Below are 25,988 nucleotides of genomic sequence, written 5' to 3' on the forward strand. Positions count from 1 at the left end.
GAGATGATCTCAGAAACGAGCAAGGTTGTGCAGCGTTTGCCGGACACCGCAAGATGAGTTACTCAAAAACCATTGAAGAGTTTGATGAAGGGCATGGAGAATGCATTTCCATCGATGACCGGTTGATCAAATAGGTAAAAACCATTTGTTTGGTCTGTTCTATCCTTTGTTAATTGATGTATTCATGGATTTTCGTCAGTTAAGAATTGCTGAAACAACTATTCAGGCGTTGACTGAACACTGACATTTCTGGAGATAACTAGTACTAGTAGAAAGAATGCACACACGACTGCGACTGCTTATTCATGCCTCATTGTCCTCTCCCTATCAACACCCCTGACAAACTAATTACCGCAGCCAGCCAGAAGCCAATGAAAAGTAACACAATACACCCTGCGAGACACGAACCAACCAACGGCCGGCGGACGTCCGTCTACTGAAGAAAGAAAGACTACACTCAGATGGAGACGCTGTTGGGGATGCCCATGGCGGTGAGCCCCAGCCCTTTCTCGCCGTCGACGTCCGACGTGTTGGGGTACAGCAGCATGTACGGCATCTTCACCGGCCCGTTCCGGTTCTTGAGCGCCGGGTCCTTGTTCATGTCCAGGATCCGCTTCTCGATCTCCATCAGCCGGGTGCCGAACCTCTTGAACGCCTCCAGGGCCTTGGCGTCCGACGTCCACTCCGGCGTGTCACGCTGCCCCAGGTACACCTCGTCGGAGGAGTGCTTGGACAGGATCTCGATGAGCGTGATACCCAGGATGGTCTGGAACTGGCTGGTGATGGTGTGGATGAACACCTTGTCGGCCTCCTTCCCGCCCTTCTGCAGCTGCTTGTACTCCTCTTCGCCCTCCTCCGGCATCTTCCGACGGCTCACAGTCGGCCGGTTCGGGAGGTACCCAGCGTACGGGTACTGCCCGAAGTTGACCGCCGCGTGTAGCGCCGACGCCACCCAGATGATGGTGGTGCACGTCTTGGCCAGCTCCTGCACGGTCACCATCCTGGGCCACCAGTCCGCGTCCTTGAGGTCACCATGCCCGACCTCGCGCACCTCCTTCCACCACTCCTCCAGCTCCTTGTCGGCCCGGAGCACGCCGTCGTTGGGGTAGTAGATGGCCAGGTACTCGTTCACCCACCGCTCGATCGCCCACCAGATCACCAGCCCGTCCACCGCGTACGGGTAGTCCTTGATCAGCAGCCGGACACCGTATGGGCTCGATGAATCCGGCACAGCCATGCCTCTGCGTGCGCAAACAAGCAAAAAAACCTTCTCTTTAGTCAACGACCCATTTCTTCCACACTAGCTCCGATCTTGCATCAACCTTCTCTTTTTATTACCTCTTGACGAGATCGTCGGGGAGGCCCTGCTCGGTGAGCTTCCAGTTCTTGTAGACGATGGAAGACATCTCAAGCGCATATTTCTCCGGGAAGACGGTCATCTCAAAGACGCCACCGGCGTTGATGAGAGTGGTTCGCGCCAGGGCATTAATGTTCAACGTGTCGCGGTAATGCGGGCTCAGCAGCTTGTGCACCGGGTGCACCACACTGAGTTGCCGGTTCGTCGCAATCACGAACGGCTCGATCACCGCGTGCGTGTTCAGCCTAAGAAAACAATCAAAAAGCTCAGCTCAGCGCTTTGTTGGTACCCAGAGTGGCACTTGTTCTCTGCCTAGAACCTATAATTTTGAAGCAGGAGTATATATATACTGATGTTGCAATGCATACCAGTGGCTGATAAGCTGATGCCATGCGGAGTCGTCAACAGAGGCGTAAGCCTTGGCAAGCTGCCAGATCTGGCCATCAACACCAGACTCAATACCAGCCGGAAGGTACACCTTGCTCTCCGCGCCGTGCTGCATCCCCTGGGGGTGCGGCAGGCTCAGCTCGATGGCCAAGGGCTTCAGCGTGCCGTCGGCCTTCAGGAACAGCAGGGTCCTCGAAGCGTAGATGTAGTTGCCTTCCAGCTTGTTGATGCGGTCAAGGAATGGCATGAAGTTATCGTGGTGATCTAGAATGAAGAGCCTGTTTTTCTCCATTGCCTGCACAATACATGGTTGTTAGGACAATCAATCTTACAGTACTTGTTCACTAGCAATTTGCACCTCAATGAGATTTCTCTTTTGACCACAAAATAGCTCAATGAATCAACATACCTGTTTCACTGTGAGGCCATCTTCCAGGTTCTGCTGAATTTGATCTTCGGTGATAGTGCTTGACTGGTCCCCGTACACACTGGGATCCAGGGTGCTTTTTACAGGGAACTCCTGTGGTCATCATCAAATAGAAAACAAATGATGATTAATTCTCAAAACGATTATGAGGAGATGGTTTATTCTTTTCTTCTTCTTTTAATGGCATAGGTGCTAACCGTCAGACGTTTGATGCAAACCGGGTTCACGCCTGCGAGCATCTCCCGCGCAAACTCCTCATCTGACCTCCAAGCATAATCATCTGACATTTAAGAAAATAAGTTATATAACAAAAATAAAAAGGGTAAAACAAGGGATTGCCGTATTAAGCAAGTCATGCACACAGCTGATTACTTGATCTGATAACATGTGGAAGGGGCAGGTTCAGGAGGTCGTCGCCAGCAACTGGTAAAAGACTTTTAATGAACGGAAGAGGGATTTTCTTCTTGAGCTCCTTTAGGTGTTGGTTATCGGGCACTTTCAGAAGACCGTCGTAGAGATCATAGATGTCTTGAAACGAATCAAACTCCTTGGGTGTAGTGTCAACATAGGTCCTGATTATCGGAAGGATGGCCTCGGTGATGGCCTTGAGAGAGTACCCAAGGAAGTCGGACAGCTTGAGGTGCCCAAAGCGCTCATCACGCGGGACATAGATGTTCAGGGCTTCCTGTATCTTGTACTGAGGAATTCTGCTCTCTGATCTATGGTCTGGCGAAAAAGATCAAATCCCCGATATGAGTTCGATTGCAAGGTAACATGGTTGTGAACATGTGAAAAATAACAAATATATAGACAGTACTGGACTCACCTGTTTTTGTTGGGGGTCGGCCAGTTCTGCAACGACGGGGATAGGGGAGTTCTTGGGTGCCGCCGAGGACCGGGCGCGGATGGCCCTTGTCCGGCTCACCGAGGTCGTTGTAGTAGTCATAGCGGTACACACGGTCCCACTCCTCGTACTTTCCGGTCGTGCCGTCGCCTCTGAGATTGTTGAGTTCATCTTCCCTGTATTGCACCAAAAGTGCAGGCATTTTGCTGGGCAGATAGGTCTGAAAAAATAGCGAGAAAATGAGGCGACAGATAAGCAAAACGAAACCTGTGAGAAGCAGGACTACTCGGTCCCCCAAACCCAGGCAGGCAGGTGCTCCGGGATTTAAAACAGGACTACTATAAATTAACTTGTGAGAAACAGATATTAATTCAGCTTGTCACTTGTGATCTTCTATTATTTCTGAAAAGAAGTTCATATTTCTGTCTCCTGATCCTCTGATCATCAGGGGAACAGTCAAAAACAGCTTTTCTTCTTCTTGGTAATAAATAATTTATAGGAGTAGAAGAGTCGTCAACTTGCTGTAAGATCTAGTAACAATTGGTTGTGGATCGAGAGATTCGGATATGCCCGGGGATGGGTGATCCTTGTCCAGAACAAAAGCCTACTAAAATAGAGTAGGTAGCAAACTGATAACCCTTGCAACTTGTTGTTTTATAATCGTTATTATACTGGTAACTTGTACGACCAGTCCATTATCTACTGTTAAGATGAGGTTAGTCAGTAGGTGAGATGGATTCGTTGGGTCGTTTTGAATGGACGACCAAGCAATGCAAAGTGTTGTGCCATCAAAGGACGCAAGCCCCCAGCCGAAATGGGGATTAGTAATCAGAGCTTATTTTTCATGCCAGGTGAAGCTAGGCGGGATATGATACGGATACTCTCAAGAAGAACAGTCCCAGGATTCATACTGCTACAGAAACAATTTTATGTGGCGGTGGAAATTCTGAAAAGGCATCACTAATTTACTACTCCATTTGACAGCAGCAAAGGGCGGCCGTTGACTTGACCGAAAGACCAAGACCTAGCAACAGCAACTCGACAGCTAAGGTGACAGCATGTAGAGTAAATTCCTTGTCTGTGCCAGCTCTTCTTTTTGACTGTTCTTTTGTTCTGTTTTTGACAGCAATTTTGGCATTTGTTCTTGACAGCATGTCTATCATTAGCATCTTCTATAGTAGGTGGTACAAGTGATAACAAGTAACATGATATACTACCACCTAATCCATAGCAGATTTTCTTAATAATGCAAAAGAATCGGCTAAGATCCAATCCAATTCCAATCCAAGGTCCATGACCACACCCAGGAAAGGACACAACATTTTAAAAAGAAAATGACATTCGTTGATTGATTGACTGATTGTGGTGGTGTCGTCGGCGGCGGCGGCGAGGGGAAGGAAGGAACGAAGGAAGGAAGGAAGAAGGAAGAGGGAACTCACGTCGTTGGCGAAGAAGACGCGGTCGACGTTGGGGTAGATCCAGGAGTTGGCGACGAAGACGACGGTGCCCTTGCCGGGGACGCCGTGGAGGGTGAGCGTCTTGAGCAGGTACTCGGAGCGGTAGGTGTTGCGGACGACGACGGCGCCGGGGATCCCCTGCGAGTCGTCCCACTCGAAGGTGACCTTGAACACCGACTCCCCGGCCGCCTTGGACTTCATCGTCACCACCATCTCCTCCAGGTGCGCCGGCTTCCCCACCTTGCCCCTCTTCGGATTCTCTGCAACCGCACGCACGCCAGAATCATCATCATTAGAAATACTATCAAGAAACATCAATCAACAGGAGGTGATAAGAGACGCAGATGGAACGAGATGTTCCCATCGATCTAGTATTTTCGTTTCATTTTCGGGTCTCATTTCTCAAAGATCGAGGTGGCGATCTTGGATTTTAGGAGGGGGGACGGCGGACACGTGGGTGGAGCCGCGTGGCGGACATTGACTAGTCCCCCCGCTGTCCTCGGCCGGTCCCGGCCCCGGTCCCTCCGGAGGCCACAGCATTGCATTGATGCTAAACCCTGGCGGCCACGCCAATCTAGGAGCATCGATCCATGGGTCCGTCCACGACAAGATGAACATGATCGAAAGTTGAAAACTGCTTTTGTTTTCATTTTCCCTTTTTTTCTGAACTGAAACCAACACAGATTGTTTCTGAACTTAATCGATATAGAGACTGAAATCGACACAGATTGTTTCTCAACTAAACCAATACGGGATTCACAGACAAAAACAAAGGACTGGAATCAACAGAGATCGTTGCGGAAACGCCAAGAAACGCAGGCGCAGGCGCGTGCGGAAGCCAGCGGTTACGCGGCGGCGGGGTGCGACGGATGCAGGGCGAGGGAGGGAGAGAGGGGAGAAACGAAGGAGAAAGAAAGCTTACGGGGGTCTGGGGCGGTGGCGCTGACGAGGTGGAAGACGACGCCGTCGTCCTTGCCGAGGATGTCGTGGACGCCGTCGAGGAGCGAGGCGTGGAAGTCGCCGAGGTTGAGGACGTCGCTCTTGACCAGCACCGCCGTGCCCCGGATCTTGCCCTCCTTCCACGCCTGCTTGTTCTTCCCCGTCAGCCGGTCCACCAGCCCGTGCAGCAGCATCTCTCCTCTCCTCTCTGGTTTCGTTCTTGGGGCAGAGCAGAGCACGAGGAACACAACTGGCTGGCACAAGTAGAGTGGGCTGGCCTGGCCTGCGGCCGCTACGCCGGGATTTATAGGACCGGCCGTCCGATACTTTACCGCAGCCACCAACCCAGCAACAGCGATGTCAGACGGGAGTTGCCGCGGGATGAGATCGCCGGAGGGCGAGGTGGCTTTTGGTGCACTTTATGGTAATAATTTTATTTACCGCGTGGTACTAGTAAGTATTTCTCGACGAGATCCCGGCGGTTTTTAAAACCTTTTCTCTCTCTCTCTCTCTCTCTCGAGCGCGGCGCTGCACGAGGAGGCGCATGGGGGTATACTAGTCGCCGTCGCCGCGCCACGGCGGGTAGGAGCCCAGCTGGCTGGCTGCCAAAAACACCATGGGAAGCATGGGCTTGCACGCAGCCAGAAAAACGCCATTGAAAAGAGAAAGGTCGAGGTCGTCTCCCTCCCTGTCGACACGGCGCTTCCTCTTTCTGGACCGGTGCATGATCTGATTAGCGAGACACGGTGCTGATCATGCGGGCTACACGCCGCGCCATGTTTCGGGCCTGTCGGCTCCTGCGTTCGCCATTGTAACCCGAAGTTTCTTTTCGAGCTTGGCATGGCAAATTTGGCAAACATTACTTGCTGGGTTTTGCGTTGGAGCATTACTGCCCATGCATGCATAATCTGGCACGCGTTGATGATCCGTACACGGAGCTGCCTCCGCCGGTGCGGTGGTGAGCAGGACATGGGAATTGGTCTGTGGAAGCCAGGGTCGACACGACGGCGGTGTTCAACATGGTATGTATGAATGGATTAAATTTTGTCATCGTAGAAACTCGGCAAAAGGCCAGATCGTCGCTCCGAGCTGACAACTGATAGGACAGCATACCTTTGCTTGCGTTCATTTGGCCATCGCCGTATTAATTGGGCGTGGCTAACTAAGATTAATTGGACGGTGCCCGAACTAAGAAGCTGCACGTGTGGGTTACGCTACGAATGTTTTTAGCTTGTTATTATTAGTAACGATATTTAGGCATCTCCTCAAACCGTCCGCATACGTTTGGAACGTGCTGTTCGGACCACGGAAGTCTTGTATCGATCCGCTACACGGTCCGGACGTCAAACATGGGGCTTTGCGGGCGTCCGGACAGCACCCACGTCCGCTTCGGACCACACTGGCCCGCCCAAACCATTTTCCTCGTCTGCGCGCGCTTCCCGTACGAAACGGTCAGCACAAATTCAAACCTTCAGTGCCCGCATTCATGTCTGGCCAGAGCGAACGCGGCCGCTCACTGAGTAAGCGCCACTCGCACCGTTTCCTGGTGCAGGCAACTGCTCCGCGTTCAAACGACACGACGGCCACCCTTCCGTCCGCCTGCTGCTCACAATAATGACACGCAGTTGCGGAGGCGGCTACTCTGGCACCATCCCTCTATATAAACTGTTCGCCCGGCTACATCCGCGGTCATCCGCCTCCGATCCCTCTCCGCACCACTCTCATCATGGATTCCTCCCGCACAAACCTCTTTGGGATGGGCCGACGCCAGACCAGAAGGAGATGGACGCCATTGCTGCTAGCTGGCTGGCCGGCAGGCAGCCGGAGGACGACGACGTCCCAATGGAGGACGCGTCCGCCCACGAGCTGGCGCCACCCTCCTCCTTCGCGCCACCCTTGCTAGTGCATTGCACCATGACCATCGGCGAGGCCTGTACCCATTACATGGACCTCGTGCGGGAGGAGCGGGATGAGCAGTTCCGAGAGCCGCAGGCCGGCGCCACCCAAACCCACCAACTCCTTCGGAGCACCTGCAGGCAAAGGAGCAACTCGTCGCCGAATGGGCGATCGCATTGGATGCGGATGTCACGGAGCAGGCCGCACTGCTCGACTCCTACCGCTCCAGCCGCAAGATCAGCCTCTCCCGCTGGAAGTACCTCCAGTGGGCAACCGCCTACATGAAGTGCGACGAAGCGGGCGAGCCGGTGTTCAGTGAGACCGATGATGAGGACGACATCGCATGCTCCGCCGAAGCCGCACCCCGTTCTACTTGTGAGTTGCGTTGAGATTTTACCCGAAGAGGAGGCTGAATCAATATAGTAGTGGATAGTATTTCCCTCAGTAGAGAACCAAGGTTATCGAATCAATAGGAGACTCACGCAAACAACCTTTAGCAGTACCTACACACACATGAACAAATACTTGCACCCAACGCGGGCAAGAGAGTTGTCAATCCCGTTGTACTCGTTAATTGCAAGGACTAAATCTGGTTGAAGTGGATAGATAAATTGCAAAGTAAAATAAAAGTAATAAAATTACAGCAATTTTTTTGGGTTTTTGTAGTATGATTAAAATAGACCCGGGGCCATAGTTTTTACTAGAGACTTCTCTCTCATAAAAATAGCATGTGTTGGGTAGACAAATTACTGTTGTGCAATTGATAGGAAAGTGCATAATTATGACGATATTCATGGCATGCTCATGTACATAGGCATTCAGTTCGTGACAAGTAGACCAACTCCTGCATGCATCTACTACTATTACTCCACCAATCGACCGCTACCCATCATGCATCTATGGTATTACGTTTATGACAAATAGAGTAACGCTTTAAGTAAGATGACACAATGTAGACAGAATAAAACCAAGCAATATGATTAAACCCTGTCGTTTTCTCCTTAGTAAAAGGTGAGCGGGCGCATCAGTGATGTTTGCGGAGGGCCTGCAATGCCTCTGTCGCGGCTGGAGAGGTACATTGTCGGCGGTGGCGGAAGAGGGTGCAGATGCAAAACAAGGGAAGAGAAAGGACGGATTGGAAGAAAATAGGACCGGCAGGGAGGATTTAGTGAGCCGGGGATGTCAGAGTCCTATGTGGCTGTTGTCCGGACTCCGACAAAGCCTCCCAACTTTGTCTTCGTTTTGCGGGAAAAGAGCATCCAGACCGCTCGATGGACCGATACATGCCACATTGGATGATACAACACGTTCGGACCTCGCAGTCTGGACGTATGCGGGCGGTTTGAGGGTCCGCGTTGGAGTAGAGACCTTCCACAAATATCTCCTCTTCTCTTGCGTTTCTTGGGTGACAGGTGCGTGGAAATCTATGAACCTTTTTGAAATGTTTTGCTTTTTAAATAAAGACACATGTAGTTTATTTGCTTGGGAGTTATTCGTTTGTGTTGATTTGTCCATGTTGGTCATTGGTGGATTGACTCGACTCACTTTGATTTATCCATGTTGGTCATTAGTGGATTTATCCTTTGTCTCAAGAGTGTTTTTCAATCATAAGCATCAAATCTTGGTTAGCTTTTACTTCTGAACAGGTTTTAAGAGCATCATCATAATACTACACATATGCAACTTTCAAGTAACCCGACGGATACTGCTCTACAATTGATTCAACCAAATCCCTATAATTTGTCAAGTCACAATCGATGACCTTCTCAAAACAGAAACATCTTAGAGCATCTTCGGCCGTTTGCCCCCCAGGAGGCATTTTTTCGCCTCCTGGGGGGCTACCGACGAGAACTTAGGCCTTGGGGGCCAAACCACTTTCACACTTTGCCTCCCCACGAGCAGTGCTGGACTCCCACAAACGGAGCGGCATTTCGTCGAGCACCTTAACCGCGGCGGCGTCGACGACCTCCAGCCAGCGGAGGAGCGCAAGCGTCGACGGAGGCCTGGCGAAAGACCGCACGGACATGAGCATGTTGAGCTCCTGGCGGAAGACGCGGTGGAGGCGCTCGTTGCTCCGCTGCACCTTGACGGCACCGAGGCGGGAGGAGGTGAGCGACGCCAGGTACACGGTGTTGAACCCGCCCTGGCCGATCACGCGGGACGAGAAGCCGCTCGTGACCAACTCGACCTTGGCCCACTCGAGCCGCCTCGCCTGCCCGCTCTTGCCGGACACCGACGCCGACACGCCGCTGGGCTCGGCCGAGACGCGGGGGTCCGGCCGGCCGGCGTCTTGCGTGTCGCGCTCGCCGTGGCGGAGGCAATCCAACAGCCCGAGGAGCTCCTCCGCCGACGCGCTGCAGGACGCGCAGGACGAGGTGGCTGGCCGCGCCGCGCCGCCCCGTCCGAGGCCGCGCCTGCTGCGCTCTCACACCCGCGCCTGGCCGCTCGCGCCCGGGTCCGTGCCCGCACCTGACCTCGCCGGAGCTTGCTCTTCCTGGAGCCGGTGACGGCGGGCGCCTTCCTGTCCGGGGCGGGTGCTCAACAGCGTCACCCTGATCCCGAGGTTCCTCCACTTCACGCTCAACGAGCGTCTCCTCCGCGCCTTCGACGACCACGACCGCGTCCACATCATCGACTTCGACATCAAGCAAGGCCTCCAGTGGCCGAGCCTCCTGCAGAGCATGGCGACGAGGACACCGCAGCCGCCGGCGCACGTGCGGATCACCGGCGTCGGCTCGTCGAGGCAGGAGCTGCAGGACACCGACGCGTGCCTCGCGCACGTGGCCGTCGGGCTGGGGCTCGCCTTCGAGTTCCACACCTTGGTGGACCGCCTCGAGTACGTGCGCCTCTGGATGCTCCACGTCAAGTGCGGCGAGCACGTCGTCATGAACTGCGTCCTCGCCGCGCACCGCCTGCTCCGCGACGAGACCGGCGGCGCTCTGTCCGACTTCCTCGGGCTCGTGCGCGGGGAGAGAGAAGACGGGGGCTCTAAGAGAAGAAAGCGATGACGGGGGAAGAGAATATGGGGGGAGTGGCTGCAGGTGGGCCACAAGAGGCAAAACAGGTGGCGCCGGCGTCCCGAACTGCCCCCCGGGGGGCTGGGTTTGGGGTGCGATCATGGGGCTAACTTTTGTCAAATCGGCGAAAAACGAGCCTTTGGGGACGTGAGTGGAACATTTTTTTACCGCCAGGCCTAAAAAAGTGCTCTTGGGGGCCTTCCGGGGGGGGTGGAGATGCTCTTATGCCCTTTCGAGCTTTGTTTCGATTTGCCGAACAATTTAATTTTGAGCAAATAACTTGAATTCGGATCCATCCTGTAAATTAAGGAGACAACTTTCAACTTTGCATTAAACCTATGAATGAGTATTGCTAGACAATCTAATCACTAACTAAAAATTAAGTGAAGAGATCTCTTCCTCAAATACACAGCTACACAAACTAGCACAACCTATGCATGGTAATTGCTACCACTGACAATGCATTCAAATAAGATCTCCGTTCAAATAACATGAGCGTATGCCTATGTACTGTATTTCTCAAAATAAAAGAAAAAAAGTTCATTGCAAAAGAATCAGCTCTAATTCCGTTCCAACGATCGACACAACCAATGAGCCGAGTGGTATTTGTAAGTGCATCTAGTGCCACCCCTAGTTGGTTTTGGAGTATTGACGACAAAGTTGGTTGAGGGACTAATGCGTTTGTGAGAATTACAGGATAACGCAGGTAGTGTCCCTCATTGATTCGGTTTACCTACCGGAGATGACCCTTAAAAATGTATGAAGACATTGACGACAATGGTGGTATGTGAAGATATTCATATTGAAGACTATGACATGAGAAGACATTGAGTGAAGACTATGGAGCGCGAAGACTGTGTTGTTTCGTTGCTTCCTTTTCTTCTTTGTTGAGTCATAGGAACCACCGTACTATTAAGTGGGGTCCAAGTGAACAAAGTCTGAATGACTGAAGTGATTCTCAACCCAAATCCTATGTCTTCGAGCGAAGACAATGAGAGCAAATCTTATCCAGAGCTGGATGAGTCAGCTTTGCTTGTAGCCCAAGTAAAGTTGTCGTGTGTGTTTGAAATTTGACCGTTGGAACACGTGTCAGTTCCTTAGTGACCCAGAGTCATTTCAGACATATCAGGTCGGGTTGCCTTGTGGCTATAAATAGCCCACCCCCTACACCATAAATTGGTGGCTGCTCAGAGTTAGTTTACGGCTTTTGTCGTTTGAGAGCAACCCACCTCGAAGCCTTTGAGAGAGAAATCCTTGCAAGGACAAAGCCCAAACACCCAGAGCCAAAGAGTGTTAGGCATCACTGAAGTCTTTCTGTCTGAGTGGCCTGAAGACTTATTACACTTGAGGACTGTGTATCCTCCAGCCGGTTAGGCGTCGCGTTCTGAGCATCCAAGAGTCATTGTGGATCGCTGGTGAACAAAGTCTGTGAAGGTTCGGAAGTCTACCTTGAAGACTTACCAGAGTGATTGGGCGAGGACTATGTGTCCTTAGCTCAAGGGGAATAAGGTGAAGACGCGATCTTTTGAGTTGAATCTCAGCCTCCCTAACCAGACGTACAGTTGTCACAGCAACTGGAACTTGTCCAACAAATCATGTGTCTTCAACAAGTGACTGGTTCTATCCTCTCCCTCCCTTTACTTTGAGTTTGTCTTCGTGAAGTCATTGCCTATTTGTCATACCTATTTGACTTCATTGCTTGACTACTATCGTTGGTTGGCTTCATACTATCTTCCATCCAGATCCTTACTACCAAGCTGCTATTAGTCTTAATTTGTACTTTCACATTATTGCATACTTGACTATGGTTTGCTTGTTGTAGTTTATCTTCCGCTGCATATCAATTAGGTCATCTCTATTGTTTGCCTTCAAAACTTCCACGTTTTGAAGACTTTGATAAAAATCGCCTATTCACCCCCCCTCTAGTCGATAACTAGCACTTTCAATTGGTATCAGAGCAAGGTACTCCCTTGTTCTGTGTGATTCGGTTTAACCACGTGGAGTTTAGCTATGTCGACTGCAGGGATAATCAAAGTCTCCGCTGCTTGCCCCGTGTTCGATGGAACTGAATATCCCTACTGGAAGAATAAGATGCGCATGCATCTTGAAGCCATTGATGTCGACCTCTGGTATGTCGTCAAGAACGGCGTTCCCAAAACTGGTGAAGGTGTCACCCTACTAATGTCAAGAAGTTCATTCAACTGGACTCTACTGCAAAGAACATCATCTTTGGTCATCTGACCAAAGGACAGTATGGCCGTGTGAGTGCTCTAGAAACGTCAAAGCTAGTCTGGGACTAGCTATCCAAGGTCAACGAAGGCGTCTCAACCCAGAGAGACCAAAGGATCAGTGTTCTTCGCAACCTCTTCAACTGCTTCAAGAGAAACGACAATGAAAATGTCCAGCTCACGTTTGATCGCCTCACCGACATCACAAATGAGCTTCAGGCTCTCGGCGCCACTGAGATTACCAAGCATGAAATCGTCAAGACACTACTGAGATCACTTGACAGCTCCTTTGACACCCTTGCCCTCATGATACAAGAACGCCCTGACTTCAAGACACTCGATCCGTCTGATATACTTGAGAGGCTCAACACACATGAGTTCCAGCTTTCTAAGAAAAGAGATATCTATGGTCCCAACTATGGTCGAACTCGTGCTTTGAAGGCAAAAGTTGTTTCCTCATCTGAAGAAGAATCTGACTGCGGTTCTGATGATCCTGAAGACATTAGAAAGGAACTTGCTATGCTTGTGAAGAAGTTCCAGAAGTTCACCAAGAAGAAGGGCTTCAGAAAGTCTTCACGATCTAGCTCAAGAAATGATGAAGCTTCTACTCATGACAACAAGAAGAGAACATGTCACAAGTGCAAGAAACCTGGACACTATATCTCTGAGTGTCCACAGTGGGACAATGAGAAGAAGAAGAAGAAGAGCAAGGAATATGATTCTGATGACAAGAAGAAGAAGAAATCTTCAAAGTCTTCTTCCAAGTCCTCATCAAGGTCTTCATCTCATAAGAAGAGCTCATCTGGCAAGGCTCGTGCTTTTGTTGGCAAGGAAATAGATTCAGAGGAGGAATCTGCTTCTGAGGAGGCGGAGGTGGAGTCTGAAGAGGAGTCCGACCCTGGCGTTGCAAGTCTGGCTCTAGCCACAACCTATGTTGCCAAGTCCATCTTCAACACTGAAGACAATGACTTCCACACCAACGCTGAAGCTGATGACAAGGACGATCCTGCTCCCACCTACCGCTTCATGGCACGTGGTGCCAAGGTAAAATCACGTGATGCTTACTTTCAAACATCAAGTGAAGATGACTCTGATTGTGAATCCAAACCCAGCTATAAAACACTTGCTAAAATTGCAACTGAATAACAAAAAGCTATGGAACATACTCAAAAACTGTTAGACAAAAGCGATGACCTGTTGGACGTGGAAATGACACGTTCACAGTCCTTAGTTGAAGACATAAAAAATCTTCATGCTAAGTACCAAGAACTTGAAAGTCTTCATGAGACGCTCTCAACCACTTATGAAAAGCTCTCCTATGATTATCTTCAAAGGAAGCAAGAGCTTGAGAAATTGAGAGCGGCTCATGAAGATCTTCAAAAAGAGAATGAGTCACTTCGCGCTCAACAGATCAGTACCGCTCTAGATAGATTTGAACCACCATGTCTAAAATGCATTGAGCGTGATAACGCTACCTTTGTTGCTGAATGTTCCACTGCTGCTATTGCTGCATTGTCTTCAACTACTGATATGGTAACTAACCCCTCTGCTGAGGACACCACTACTATTGCTGATGAAAATGCTAGGTTGAAGACATTGCTTGAAACAGGGATGTATAAAAGTTTGAAAGGACATCAGACACTATGCGATGTCCTCAAAAAGCAGATTCTGAACCGAAACCCTAGGAAAGAGGGTGTTGGGTTCGAGAGGAAAATGAATGTTGATGGTTCCTACAGGAAGCCCGAGCAGTATCCCAAAACCACATGGGTTGCTGCAAAGGGACCTTCAGTGGATCCATCCACCTTATCTGGCTTTACCTGTGCTAATCCTATTATCATTGATGAATCCCTTGATGCAAACTATAAGCTGTTCAAGAATCGGAATGGTGAAGTGTTTGCCAGGTATATTGGTACTAACTGCAGGAATGGACCACCTATGAAGAAGATTTGGGTTCCCAAAAGCTGTCTTGAGAATCTTCCAGTGAATGTGATCATGACACCACCAGGGAAGAAGACAAACCCCAGACCTAAGGCGTCATATGGTCCAAAGGCTTCATACAGATACATGACTCACTTGAGTCACCCTAACGCCAATGTTTTGCAGGGAAATCATACTCAAACTTATGAATATAAGCGTGTGTCTTCAAACCGCTATGTTCATAGAACTAAGAACTTTTCTGCTTATTCATATGAGTATCATTCATCTCCTGCAAGGCTATTTGCTAGGGCCCCAAAGCCGATGTTCTCAGATGCTGCACTTAGACTCATTGCTTCTAAGCCACCCCTGAAGATGTGGGTGGTGAAGAAGAATTAACTTTCTTTTGCAGAATAAGGTCTCCAGCCTGCAATCAAAGCCATCCGATACTATTGCTGGGGACCTAAAACACATTAAGGGACGCATGATACAATGGTCTTACTATGTATTTCACATCTGAATCGCTTACCAGTCGTACTAAGAGTCTTAACCTTGATCTAAGCTGTGATAATCCTTGTGTGCGTCAAATGCTTATGCTTCACAACACTCGTTGTGAAGCCTATCCTCCTAACTGCATTGTAGGGTATGACACCTCATGCTTTAGAATGGATTATGGACAGCGGATGCACTAATCATATGACTGGTGATCGAAGTCTTCTCATGGACTCAACCTTACGTCCATCAGACAAGAGTCATATTACATTTGCTGACACTGGTAAAAGCAAGGTATTGGGTCTAGGTAGAGTTGCAATCTCAAAGGATCAACACATGGATAAAGTGATGCTTGTTGAATCCCTTGGTTTCAACTTAATGTCTGTCTCAATGCTTTGTGACTTGAACATGATTGTGCTATTCGGAAAATATCGTTGCCTTGTACTAATGGAATCTGACAAGTCTCTAGTCTTTGAAGGGTATCGGAAAGATGATCTATACATGGTAGATTTCTCAGCAGGTCCACAGCTTGCCGTATGTCTTCTTGCAAAAGCTTCAGAATGCTGGCTCTGGCATCGGAGGCTGGGGCATGCTGGCATGAGGAACTTACACACACTCGTCAAGAAGAAGCATGTCATAGGCATCGAGGGTGTCAAGTTCAAGAAGGATCATTTGTGTGGTTCCTGCGAAGCTGGAAAGATGACTAGGGCAAAGCACCCCTCGAAGACAATCATGACGACATCTCAACCCTTCGAGCTGTTACACATGGACTTATTTGGCCCTACTCACTACTCTACCCTCACAACAACATCTTGTCTCTATGGCTTCGTCATTGTTGATGACTACTCAAGATATACATGGGTGCACATAATTCTCTACAAGACTGAAGTGCAAGATGTCTTCAGACGCTTCGCCAATCGAGCCATGAACAATTATGGCATCAAGATCAAGCATATCAGAAGTGATAATGGCACTGAGTTCAAGAACACCGGGCTTGATCTTTATCTGGATACAATGGGAATCACTCATGAGTTTTCTGCTCCATACACACCTCAGCAAAATGGCATCATAGAGCGCAAGAACAGAACCCTCATTGAGATGGCTCGAACAATGCTCGACGAGTACAATACACCAAGAAAGTTCTGGCCTGAAGCTATTGATACAGCATGTCACATCATCAACCGTGTTTACATCCATAAGCTTCTGAACAAAACATCCTATGAGATCCTTACTGGCAAGAAGCCAAATGTCAGCTACTTCAGAGTATTTGGTGCTAGGTGCTGGATCAAGGATCCCCATCACAAGTCAAAATTTGCACCTAAAGCTCACGAAGGCTTCATGCTCGGTTACGGAAAGGACTCGCACTCTTACAGAGTCTTCAACCTCTATCTCTACAAAATTGTTGAAACTGTGGTGAAAGTGCTAGTTATCGACTAGAGGGGGGTGAATAGGCGATTTTTATCAAGGTCTTCAAAACATGGAAGTTTCGAATACAAACAATAGAAATGACCTAATTGATATGCAGCGGAAGATAAACTACAACAAGCAAGCCATAGTCAAGTATGCAATAATGTGAAAGTACAAAGACTAATAGCAGCTTGGTAGTAAGGATCAGGATGGAAGATAGTATGAAGCCAATCAACGATAGTAGTCAAGCAATGAAGTCAAACAGGTATGACAAATAGGCAATGACTTCACGAAGACAAACTTAAGGTAAAGGGAGTTAGAGGATAGAACCAGTCACTTGTTGAGGACACGGGATTTGTTGGAGCAGTTCCAGTTGCTGTGACAACTGTACGTCTGGTTAGGGAGGCTGAGATTCAACTCAGAAGACCGCGTCTTCACCTTATTCCCCTTGAGCTAAGGACACACAGTCCTCGCCCAATCACTCTGGTAAGTCTTCAAGGTAGACTTCCGAACCTTCACAGACTTCATTCACCGGCGATCCACAATGACTCTTGGATGCTCAGAACACGACGTCTAACCGGCTGGAGGATACACAGTCCTCAAGTGTAATAAGTCTTCAGGTCACACAGACAGAAAGACTTCAGTGATGCCTAACACTCTTTGGCTCTGGGTGTTTGGGCTTTGTCCTCGCAAGGATTTCTCTCTCAAAGGCTTCGAGGTGGGTTGCTCTCAAACGACAAAAGCCGTGAACTAACTCTGAGCAGCCACCAATTTATGGTGTAGGGGGTGGGCTATTTATAGCCACAAGGCAACCCGACCTGATATGTCCGAAATGACCCTGGGTCACTAAGTAACTAACACATATTCCAACAGGCAGATTTCAAACACACACGACAACTTTACTTGGGCTACAAGCAAAGCTGACTCATCCAGCTCTGGATAAGATTTGCTCTCATTGTCTTCGCTCGAAGACATAGGATTTGGTTTGAGCATCACTTTAGTCACTCTGACTTTGTTCACTTGGACCCCACTTAATAGTACGGTGGTTCCTATGACTCAACAAATAAGAAAAGGAAACAACGAAACAACACAGTCTTCGTGCTTCATAGTCTTCACTCATTGTCTTCTCATGTCATAGTCTTCAGTATGAATATCTTCATATACCACCATTGTCGTCAATGTCTTCATACATTTTTAGGGGTCATCTCCGGTAGGTAAACCGAATCAATGAGGGACACTACCTGCGTTATCCTGCAATTCTCACAAACGCATTAGTCCCTCAACCAACTTTGTCGTCAATACTCCAAAACCAACTAGGGGTGGCACTAGATGCACTTACAATCTCCCCCTTTTTGGTGATTGATGACAAACTGGTTGAAGTTTTCAATGGAAATGAAGTATGTGAAATTGTAAAGGATAGGGTATTGTCTTCATAAGTGGCAAGGGCTCCCCCTGAAGATGTGAATATAAGTAATTTGCTTTTGGAATGCAAATGCACATGGCAGGTTGTACTTGTGGAGATCGTCTTCAGCTTATGAAGATAATTTAACATGCATGAAATAATATGACTAAGAGAATGACATGCATAATGAAAAATGGACGTCTGCAGAATGATCTAAGTGCGGAAGTTATCATCGCACATGTAAAAGCAAATAAGTAGCAGACGACCATCGAGTTTAAGTGTTACAACTCAACGAACGAAATGTATCAAAAGCAAGAGTTGTAATCACTAGGAAAAATATAAAGCAACCGCCCATATGAACCCGCTTGAAGACTATCAAAATCATATGCTTCTCCCCCTTTTGTCTGTAATGACCAAAAAGGTTTGAAGACATAGAGCATCTACTCGTCCTCATGAGGAGTAGGTGAAGCAGCAGGGTTGTCATTGTTGTTTGGCGGTGCAGACGAACTTGCTGCAGTGTCAATGCGTGCAGAAGTAGGGGGCGGTGAAGTAGCACCGTCTTCATCATCGATCACAATGGCATTCACAGTTGCCGCGGAGCAAGAATAGTCAGAGTCTTCAAGGGATGGAGTTCGTCGTAAGACAGCATTCCGTGGAGGAGTGGAGTCAAACTTGAATCTTTCAGTGAAGCCATCGTCTTGAAGATCTGCTTCAGCACTGAGCAATGTCAAACTCTTCCATGATCGCCAACAGGTTTCATGAGTGACAAATGCATTCTTGGTGGCAAGATTTCGAATGCGATTTACGTCCACCAAGAGGCTTTGCATCTGTCGCTTGAGCCAAAAGTGATGCTTGTCTTGTTTCTGATGCAGTGCCACAAGAAGTTCTCAGTCATTTAGGACACGAGGGCGCTTCTTAGATCTTTGGGCAATTGTGCTCTCAGTAGCTTCAGTAGGCGCACGATGAGGTAGACGAGTGTTTCCAGCCATTGGATAGACACGAGTTACTGCCTGGACTCCTTCCATAGGCTGAGTGAAGCTTTGGTGTTCAGCATTTTGAAGACAAAGAGGCTTCTTGGCAGGCTCAAGGTATATGGCTTCAACTGACATATCAACCTCTTGTAGAAAGATCACATGATTGCGAGCAGAGGGCTGATAGTTGATAGCAGAGTGTAGCTTGATGAGGCGCATGACCCATGGAGCATAGAATTTCAGGCCAAACAGGTCAGATCCAGACGCAGCCAGTTGCCGGAGAAAGAAATCTTGTGCATTGAAGCTGATGCCATTGAGGATGTAAAAGACCAATGTCTTCATGGCTCCTTCAAGATTTGCAGCTGATGAATGCCCTTTGATAGGCCATAGAGTCCGCCTGATGATGTGATATATGGTGCGCGACAGATACTCAAGGTCATCAACAAAGAACTCCTTTGGGTATTCAGCGTCATGTGGGAAAGGCTTCATCATGCTCAACATCTGGCTCATGTTGGGTTCTGGCTTATGGAAGATGCTCTCCAGTGCATTGCGGTGGTGTTGACAACCAGGTTCGTACAGTTCTCCGGGAGTGGATAACCCTGTAAGCTCAATGATGTCAAGAGCTTTGGCTTCATTATGAACATTTCCTGTCATCCACTAGAGAACCCATGTCTTTGTATCCCTGTTGTAGCCGCGAATGTGGAGGGTAGCATAGAATTGAAGCAAAAGTTCCTCATTCCAATGTTCTTTGTCTGTCACAAAGCTGAGAAGACCTGCATCACGAAAGCAGTCAAGTGCTTCTTGTAAGCATGGCAGTCCAGCAATGGCTTCAGTGTCGAGGCGCATATGAGGGAAAATGTGACCTTGATCATACAGAACGCAGGAGTAATAGCTTCGTTGTTGATGACTCCAGAAACGATCAGATGATATTCTTGGCCTTAAGTAGGGGTTCTTTGCGCTGTCAAAGAAGGTGTTGTGGCTTTTGAAGCCATTTGCATTGAAGGACCCTGTAGAGGTGGCAGTACCTGGAAACCTTGGCAGTCTTGGCTTTGGTTTCTGGACCTGAGGCCTATGCTCAATGTGATAATCAAACTGAGGACCTGAGACATTAGGCGGAGGGACCAGAATGGGCCATCTGACAGTGATTAGCTGGCCATGGTTGTATGCTTGCTCAATTGTATGGGGCCTTGGTGGTGGAACAGGAGCAGTGGCAACAACAGTGGTTTCAGGCTGCACAACAGAAGCTTCGGGAGTAGTTGCAGCATTGACTTCGAGCATGTTGCTTGGTGCAGGCTCCACACTTGCTTCAGCCATGACTACATCATGGGCTTCATTTGTGTTGGTGGTGGCAGCCTCAAGATTTTCAACCTCCACTTGATGAGCTGGAAGGTCTGGCACTGGCACGTTCACTTTAGGAACAACTTCTTCAGTAATGGGGGGAGTTGGGGCACGTTCTTCTTCATGTTCGTCATCGGCTGATGCAGCTGGATTGTCTTCAGCAGCTTTGGCTTCAGACTCGGAGACATTCACAGTTGGAGTGGCTTCTGGAAACACTTGACGTGCAATAGATTGGTGGTGCACTTCTCCTTCTGGAACACTCGGAAGAGGGACTTGAGGCCTTGGTCCTTTGCGAAGCCTTTGTAGTACAGGCGATACCTTTGGAGATGGAGTTGGTTGGGCCTCATCCTCTTCAACTTGCACAGGTGGTGTGACTTGTTGTTGTTGGGGAGTACTGGGAGAGTCTTGTTGTTGTGGGCGATCAGCCCATGATGCATCCTGAGCAATTGGCGTCAGAGGACGACCAATGCTGATGAGTTTGTTGTTCGTGAGAACAGGCGATGATACCAAGTTGTGTTCAATCTGAGGAAGAACTTCATCATCTTCAACATTGTCATGGTGACCAATGTCTTCAGCAGCGATGTGATCAATTGCTGGAATGTCTTCAGCTTCATAAGCCTCTGTGGAAGCAGGCTCATGAACAATCACCCGTCGTTCTTGATGTTCAGATGCAGGGCGAACCATTGAGATAGGTTCAACAATAAGGGGCTCTGTGGGAGTAGCCCGATTCTTCTTGGTTTTGCGCTTCTTCTTGGAGGGAGCAGCATCAGAGGCTTCTGTGTTTTTCCTTTTTCTGGCTTCAGCCTCGGCAGCCCTCGTCTTCTTCAGTTCAGAAGCGGTTGACATGACCTTTGGCTTCGAGCCAGTCATGCTGCTTGGGAAGACTATGCGAGGTTCATCTTGCCTTGAAGGTGCAAGCTGAACAATTGATAGCTTCTTCTTCTTTGCAGCCATTCTGGGGTCAATGCCAGGATGACCAAGAGCCTTGCGCTTCTTAGCCTCATTGTAGGCTAGCACACATTTGTCAGCCAGACTCTTCATGCGCTCACGAGAGCCTCGAGCTTCTTCGCGCTTCTTGTGAAAAGCTTCTTTGAGCTCGTGCAGCATGATCTTGAAGTTTTTGACATCTTGCACGCTGAGCTTGGCCACATGCTTCTTGAACTGAGCTTTCTCATAGTCGATCTTGTGCTTCAGTTCAATAATGCGCTGAGCAAGAGTTAGCTCTGAAGCAATGGCGCCATTGAAGGCGACGCTGAGGCCAATGGGAAGTTGCAGATCATCAAAGCTGAGATTTGGGGTGTCAAACCACTCATCAATGAAGTTATGGATGATTTCCACATCAAAGAGAGGCAAATTATTGAAGATCTCTGCTTCTTCCTTGCTCTTGATCAGTTGCTCAAGAGCATCATCTGCAAGATCGTCATCGCTGGACAGATCAATGTGCTCTTCACGCAGAATGGCAGCAGGAGTTAATGTCTGATCAGTATTCTTGACGATTTTCTTTTTCTTCTCCGACTTCTTGGAGATGCGTGATAGATCTTCAGACTGCACACTGTCTTCAGGAGGTGCAGTGGCCAGTGGCTTCGCACGTGAAGCTTTTAGAGGTGCAGCTGATTGTGAAGCCTTAGTCTTCTTTAGCTTCTGCGGCTTTGGAGGAGGAGCTGGGGCTTCATCAGTATCAGCATCATTATCAGAATGATCTACTCTGGCACCTTGGACCAAGATGTAAGTGATGAGGCCATCAAGGTATGAAAAGGGGCCGATGACATTGGGTTCTGCATCACGTGAGCCATCAGCATGGGGAGCAGAGGGACCAGGGTTGAAGTCTAATCCCCATGACTTCTTGTTTTCCTTGGCTGATGCCTTTGCATGCTGGAAGTTGCACTTGAAAAGATTATCGTCACGACACCAGAGCAATGATGATGGGTCGGCATTTTTAGGGTGAGGTCCACGGACCATACAAGGATAGAAATCCTGTGCAATAGCTTCAGCTCTGTTCTTGGGTGGAAGGCCTCGATAGATAATATCACCCCAAGGACTTTTGATAACATTCTTCTCAGCGTACTCCTGGGTCACGAACTTGTACTTGAACCATTGTTCAGCCCAATATCGTTGAATCCATTGGATTCGTCTCTTGCGCTGATTGTAATCCTCTTCAGGATCTGTCTTGTAAATTTCTGCGAGGTCATCAGGCAAATCTTTTGATGTTCCCCCTCGACGCTGTCTGCCACCCTTCCTTACTGATTTCTCTGCAGCCATGAACTTCAAACTGAATGGCTTCAATACGTTCAAAGGCTTCAAGGGCTTTCGCTTGCTGGACAAACAGGAACTGGCTTCGGGAGAGTTAATGTGTTGTTGTAAGAATTCTGCAAACGAATGCAGACTATGAGAACCTAGGGATTCTCCCACGGACATGTACCTGTGACAACATTAGAGATGCGAGGGAAGGGGAAGAGGTCATATGCATTCTCAGAAGATTTTGAAGATAAATCAGTTTGAAGACATTGACCTCATGTTGTGAAGACATTCACTTATATGTTGAGAGTTGGTTCCAGATTTGTACGAATCCGTGAATAAGTACAAGTGAGGAATCTAACTAGATATGAAGCTTAAGTGAATATACTAGGCAGTATGAGATGCAGATAGAATAGATCTAACATTGTATAGGCAGAAACCAATTTTTGAAAATAGGATGAATCATTGAGGATCAAAAAGGTGGTAAAAATAGAGTTATATTTACCACACGAAGAACTGCTAGATGAGATGAATAGGATACCGAGCAGTTCAATCCACCATGCCCTAACTTGGCTACGGAGGACACCTACGGCGGCGGCGGAGAGGACGATGTCCGCGGCCGGTCGTGAGGACGGCGTCGGAGAAGTCGCGGCAGCTAAGCGCTTCGTCGCCGGCACCGTCGAGAGCTAGCGGTGGTGCTAGGGTTTTGACGAGGTGGAGAGGTGGAAGAAGGTTTTCTTGACCGCAGGGGACATGTATTTATAAGAAGGTGTGCGACATAGCGCAATTACGCAGGTGCCCCTGTCTGATCACATCTGAGGGACACGTGGCAAGCATGCAACATACTCAGAATTGTCCCACGTTCCCACGCCCGCCAAGTTTGTTGGATGGTTGTTCCGGCTTCTCCGGATTTCAAACAATAAGGATGAATCATTTAAAACAGACTTAATGTTTGTCTCTATGTCTTCTGCTGACAAGGATGCAGAGAAGACATTCGACAGTTTCAATAGAATGCATATGATTTGGACAGATAGAGTTTGAGATAGAAAGCATAGAGAGATTAGGGTCCGATCACATTCACTTAGTTCAAAAGATTCAATAAGGAAGACTGTCGGTGTCAAAACCGGCGGATCTCGGGTAGGGGGTCCCGAACTGTGCGTCTAGGCGGATGGTAACAGGAGACAAGGGACACGATGTTTTACCCAGGTTCGGGCCCTCTTAATGGAGGTAAAACCCTACGTCATGCTTGATTAATATTGATGATGTGTGTTACAAGAGTAGATCTACCACGAGATCAAGGAGGCTAAACCCTAGAAGCTAGCCTATGGTATGATTGTTGTTCGTCCTACGGACTAAAGCCATCCGGTTTATATAGACACCCGAGAGGGCTAGGGTTACACAGAGTCGGTTACAATGGTAGGAAATCTACATATCCGTATCGCCAAGCTTGCCTTCCACGCCAAGGAAAGTCCCATCCGGACACGGGACGAAGTCTTCAATCTTGTATCTTCATAGTCTTGGAGTCCGGCCAATGATGATAGTTCGGCTATCCGGACACCCCCTAGTCCAGGACTCCCTCAGTAGCCCCTGAACCAGGCTTCAATGACGACGAGTCCGGCGCGCATATTGTCTTCGGCATTGCAAGGTGGGTTCCTCCTCCGAATAATTTATGGAAGATTGTGAACACCAGGATAGTGTCCGGATCTGCAAAATAAATTCCACGCACCACCGTAGAGAGAATAACATTTACACAAATTCAATCTGCTGACGTATTTGGTGGCGTGACGTCACACCACTACCAAGCCTTTACTTGAATCGTTTTTATTGTACCACCTCAGCGTGTTTAGCAAAGCGGTTTCCTTGGCACGTCTTGTCGAAGCAGAGATCGTGTTCCCCTTATTCCGGGATTCCCATCAATATGGACGTGCAACCGCGCCATTGATTGCGGCGCTTGGGAGATAAGCAAGTTTTATCAGGCCGGTGGGGACACATGTTTTGGTCCGCCCATATAAGGGGATAAAGATCCAACCCTTTTACCTGCACCTTCTTCCTCCTTGGCTTATCCATCTCCGCGAACTCGAACTCCAGCGCCCAAGTCCGCACATCTCACCTCAACCTCCTCCAACTATGTCCGGAGCGGGAGGCAAGTGGATGGCCTCCTCTGCCACGGAGGGGCACATCCAGAAGCTGCGCAGTGCCGGATATTTGTCCAGCAACATCGCGCATCGGCTCCCCGACGAGGGAGAGCTCATCCCCACCCCCAGGCCCCATGAGAGGGTAGTATTTCTTCCTCATTTCCTTCGCGGACTGGGCTTCCCACTCCATCCCTTTGTCCGGGGGCTCATGTTCTACTACAGCCTGGATTTCCATGATCTGGCCCCGAATTTCATCCTCAACATCTCGGCGTTTATCGTCATGTATGAGGCCTTCCTCTACATCTAGCCCCACTTCGGCTTGTGGCTCAAGACCTTCAGTGTCAAGCCGAAGGTTGTGAAGGGCAGCCAAGCGGAGTGCGGAGGCGCCATGGTGGGCCGGATGTCCAACGTTACTTGGCTTGAGGGCACTTTTGTGGAAACCATTAAGGGGTGGCAATCGGGGTGGTTCTACATCACCGAGCCGCGTGACCCTGAATGGGCAGCGGCCCCCGAATTCAGATCTGGCATCCCCACACGGCTCACCTCCTGGAAAGAGAGCGGCCGGACATGGGGTGATTCGGAGGACCTGACCGGACTCCAGACTTGTATCCAAAAGCTAGTGGAAGAGAAGCTCAAGCTTGTCAACGTAGTCCAGGTCATGCTCATCCGCCGGATTCTCCCGTGCCAACGACGGGGCTTCAACATGTGGGAGTTCGATCCGGCGCAGCACTAGACTTTGAGCGGGCTCTTCGACACTACGTATGAAGATGTCTGGAAAGTGCTGTTCAAGGGCGCCGAGGCTCCCGCATCCACTACCGAAGATCACGGATTCAGCTCGCAGTGTCCGGCTGACGAGGTAAGTGATTTTGTCCTTTACGGGATGCTTTTTTCCATAGTTTGACTCTATGCGGGATCTAAGCTCCCTCTCCTTTGACAGGACTGGCTGGCGAAGGCCGAGCAGACTATCTATCCGGCCCCATTGCCAGAGGACCCAGCGGACGCCCGCTTAACGGGGCTGCTGGCTCCGGCGCCCCATGTGGTGCCGGAGGAGAAGGCCAAGAAGAAGGCCACAGGGACTCGGAAGAGTTCCCGTTTTCAGGTGTTATCGGATGATGACTCCGAGGCCGACTCCTCTCGCAAAGGCGAGGAGGAGAAGAAGAAAGCCTCTCCCCCAGCGGGGGGAGGGAAGAAAAGGAAGGCCTCCCCAACGAGGGAGGCCGAAGGGTCCAAGAAGGGAAAAACTCTTTCCCCGGACTGCTCCGCCAACGCTAGTGACGGCGACGAGGACTGGCCTCCAAGGGCCAAGCCCCTGGCGAGATCGTAAGTATCCAGACTCCCGAATAACTTCATGGTTTTTTCTTTTCGCCACATAGTGTCTTTCTAATGCCGCATACAACCCTGCAGTCCGCCCAAGGATGATCTTCCCGCTTCGTCGAGCGGGTCCTTAGGTGCGTCGGATATGGATTCTCTTCCGACCGCCTCCACCCCCCGCGATGCGGACGATGCCGAGGTGGGATCCCGGGAAGGGACCCACCAGGAGGA

At 49.3% G+C, this 25,988-nt stretch overlaps 1 protein-coding gene across 1 annotated transcript; it reads right to left on the reverse strand.

Annotated features, from left to right (window-relative positions):
- Nucleotides 1-234: 234 nt before the first annotated feature.
- On the reverse strand, nt 235-5,694 carry LOC119294745 (probable linoleate 9S-lipoxygenase 4). The gene is made up of 9 exons (XM_037572999.1): nt 5,395-5,694; nt 4,455-4,732; nt 2,998-3,235; nt 2,544-2,897; nt 2,369-2,451; nt 2,154-2,264; nt 1,726-2,039; nt 1,339-1,602; nt 235-1,241 (listed from the first exon to the last, which is right to left on the reverse strand). Exons 1-9 carry the CDS (start codon nt 5,603-5,605, stop codon nt 458-460), a joined length of 2,637 nt encoding a protein of 878 aa, XP_037428896.1. The 5' UTR covers nt 5,606-5,694; the 3' UTR covers nt 235-457.
- Nucleotides 5,695-25,988: the final 20,294 nt, after the last annotated feature.

The sequence above is a fragment of the Triticum dicoccoides genome, chromosome 4B (genome assembly GCF_002162155.2).
Source record: "Triticum dicoccoides isolate Atlit2015 ecotype Zavitan chromosome 4B, WEW_v2.0, whole genome shotgun sequence".
NCBI lineage: Eukaryota > Viridiplantae > Streptophyta > Magnoliopsida > Poales > Poaceae > Triticum > Triticum dicoccoides.

What these genes read in the sequence shown, in the direction of transcription:
- LOC119294745 (XM_037572999.1), bottom strand. Translation starts at nt 5,605, where the DNA reads ATGCTGCTGCACGGGCTGGTGGACCGGCTGACGGGGAAGAACAAGCAG. An exon ending in TCCACATGTTATCAGATCAA is followed by an intron (nt 2,452 to 2,543) that starts GTAATCAGCTGT and finishes CTTAAATGTCAG; the next exon opens with ATGATTATGCTTGGAGGTCA. An exon ending in CCCGACGATCTCGTCAAGAG is followed by an intron (nt 1,242 to 1,338) that starts GTAATAAAAAGA and finishes TTGCGCACGCAG; the next exon opens with AGGCATGGCTGTGCCGGATT.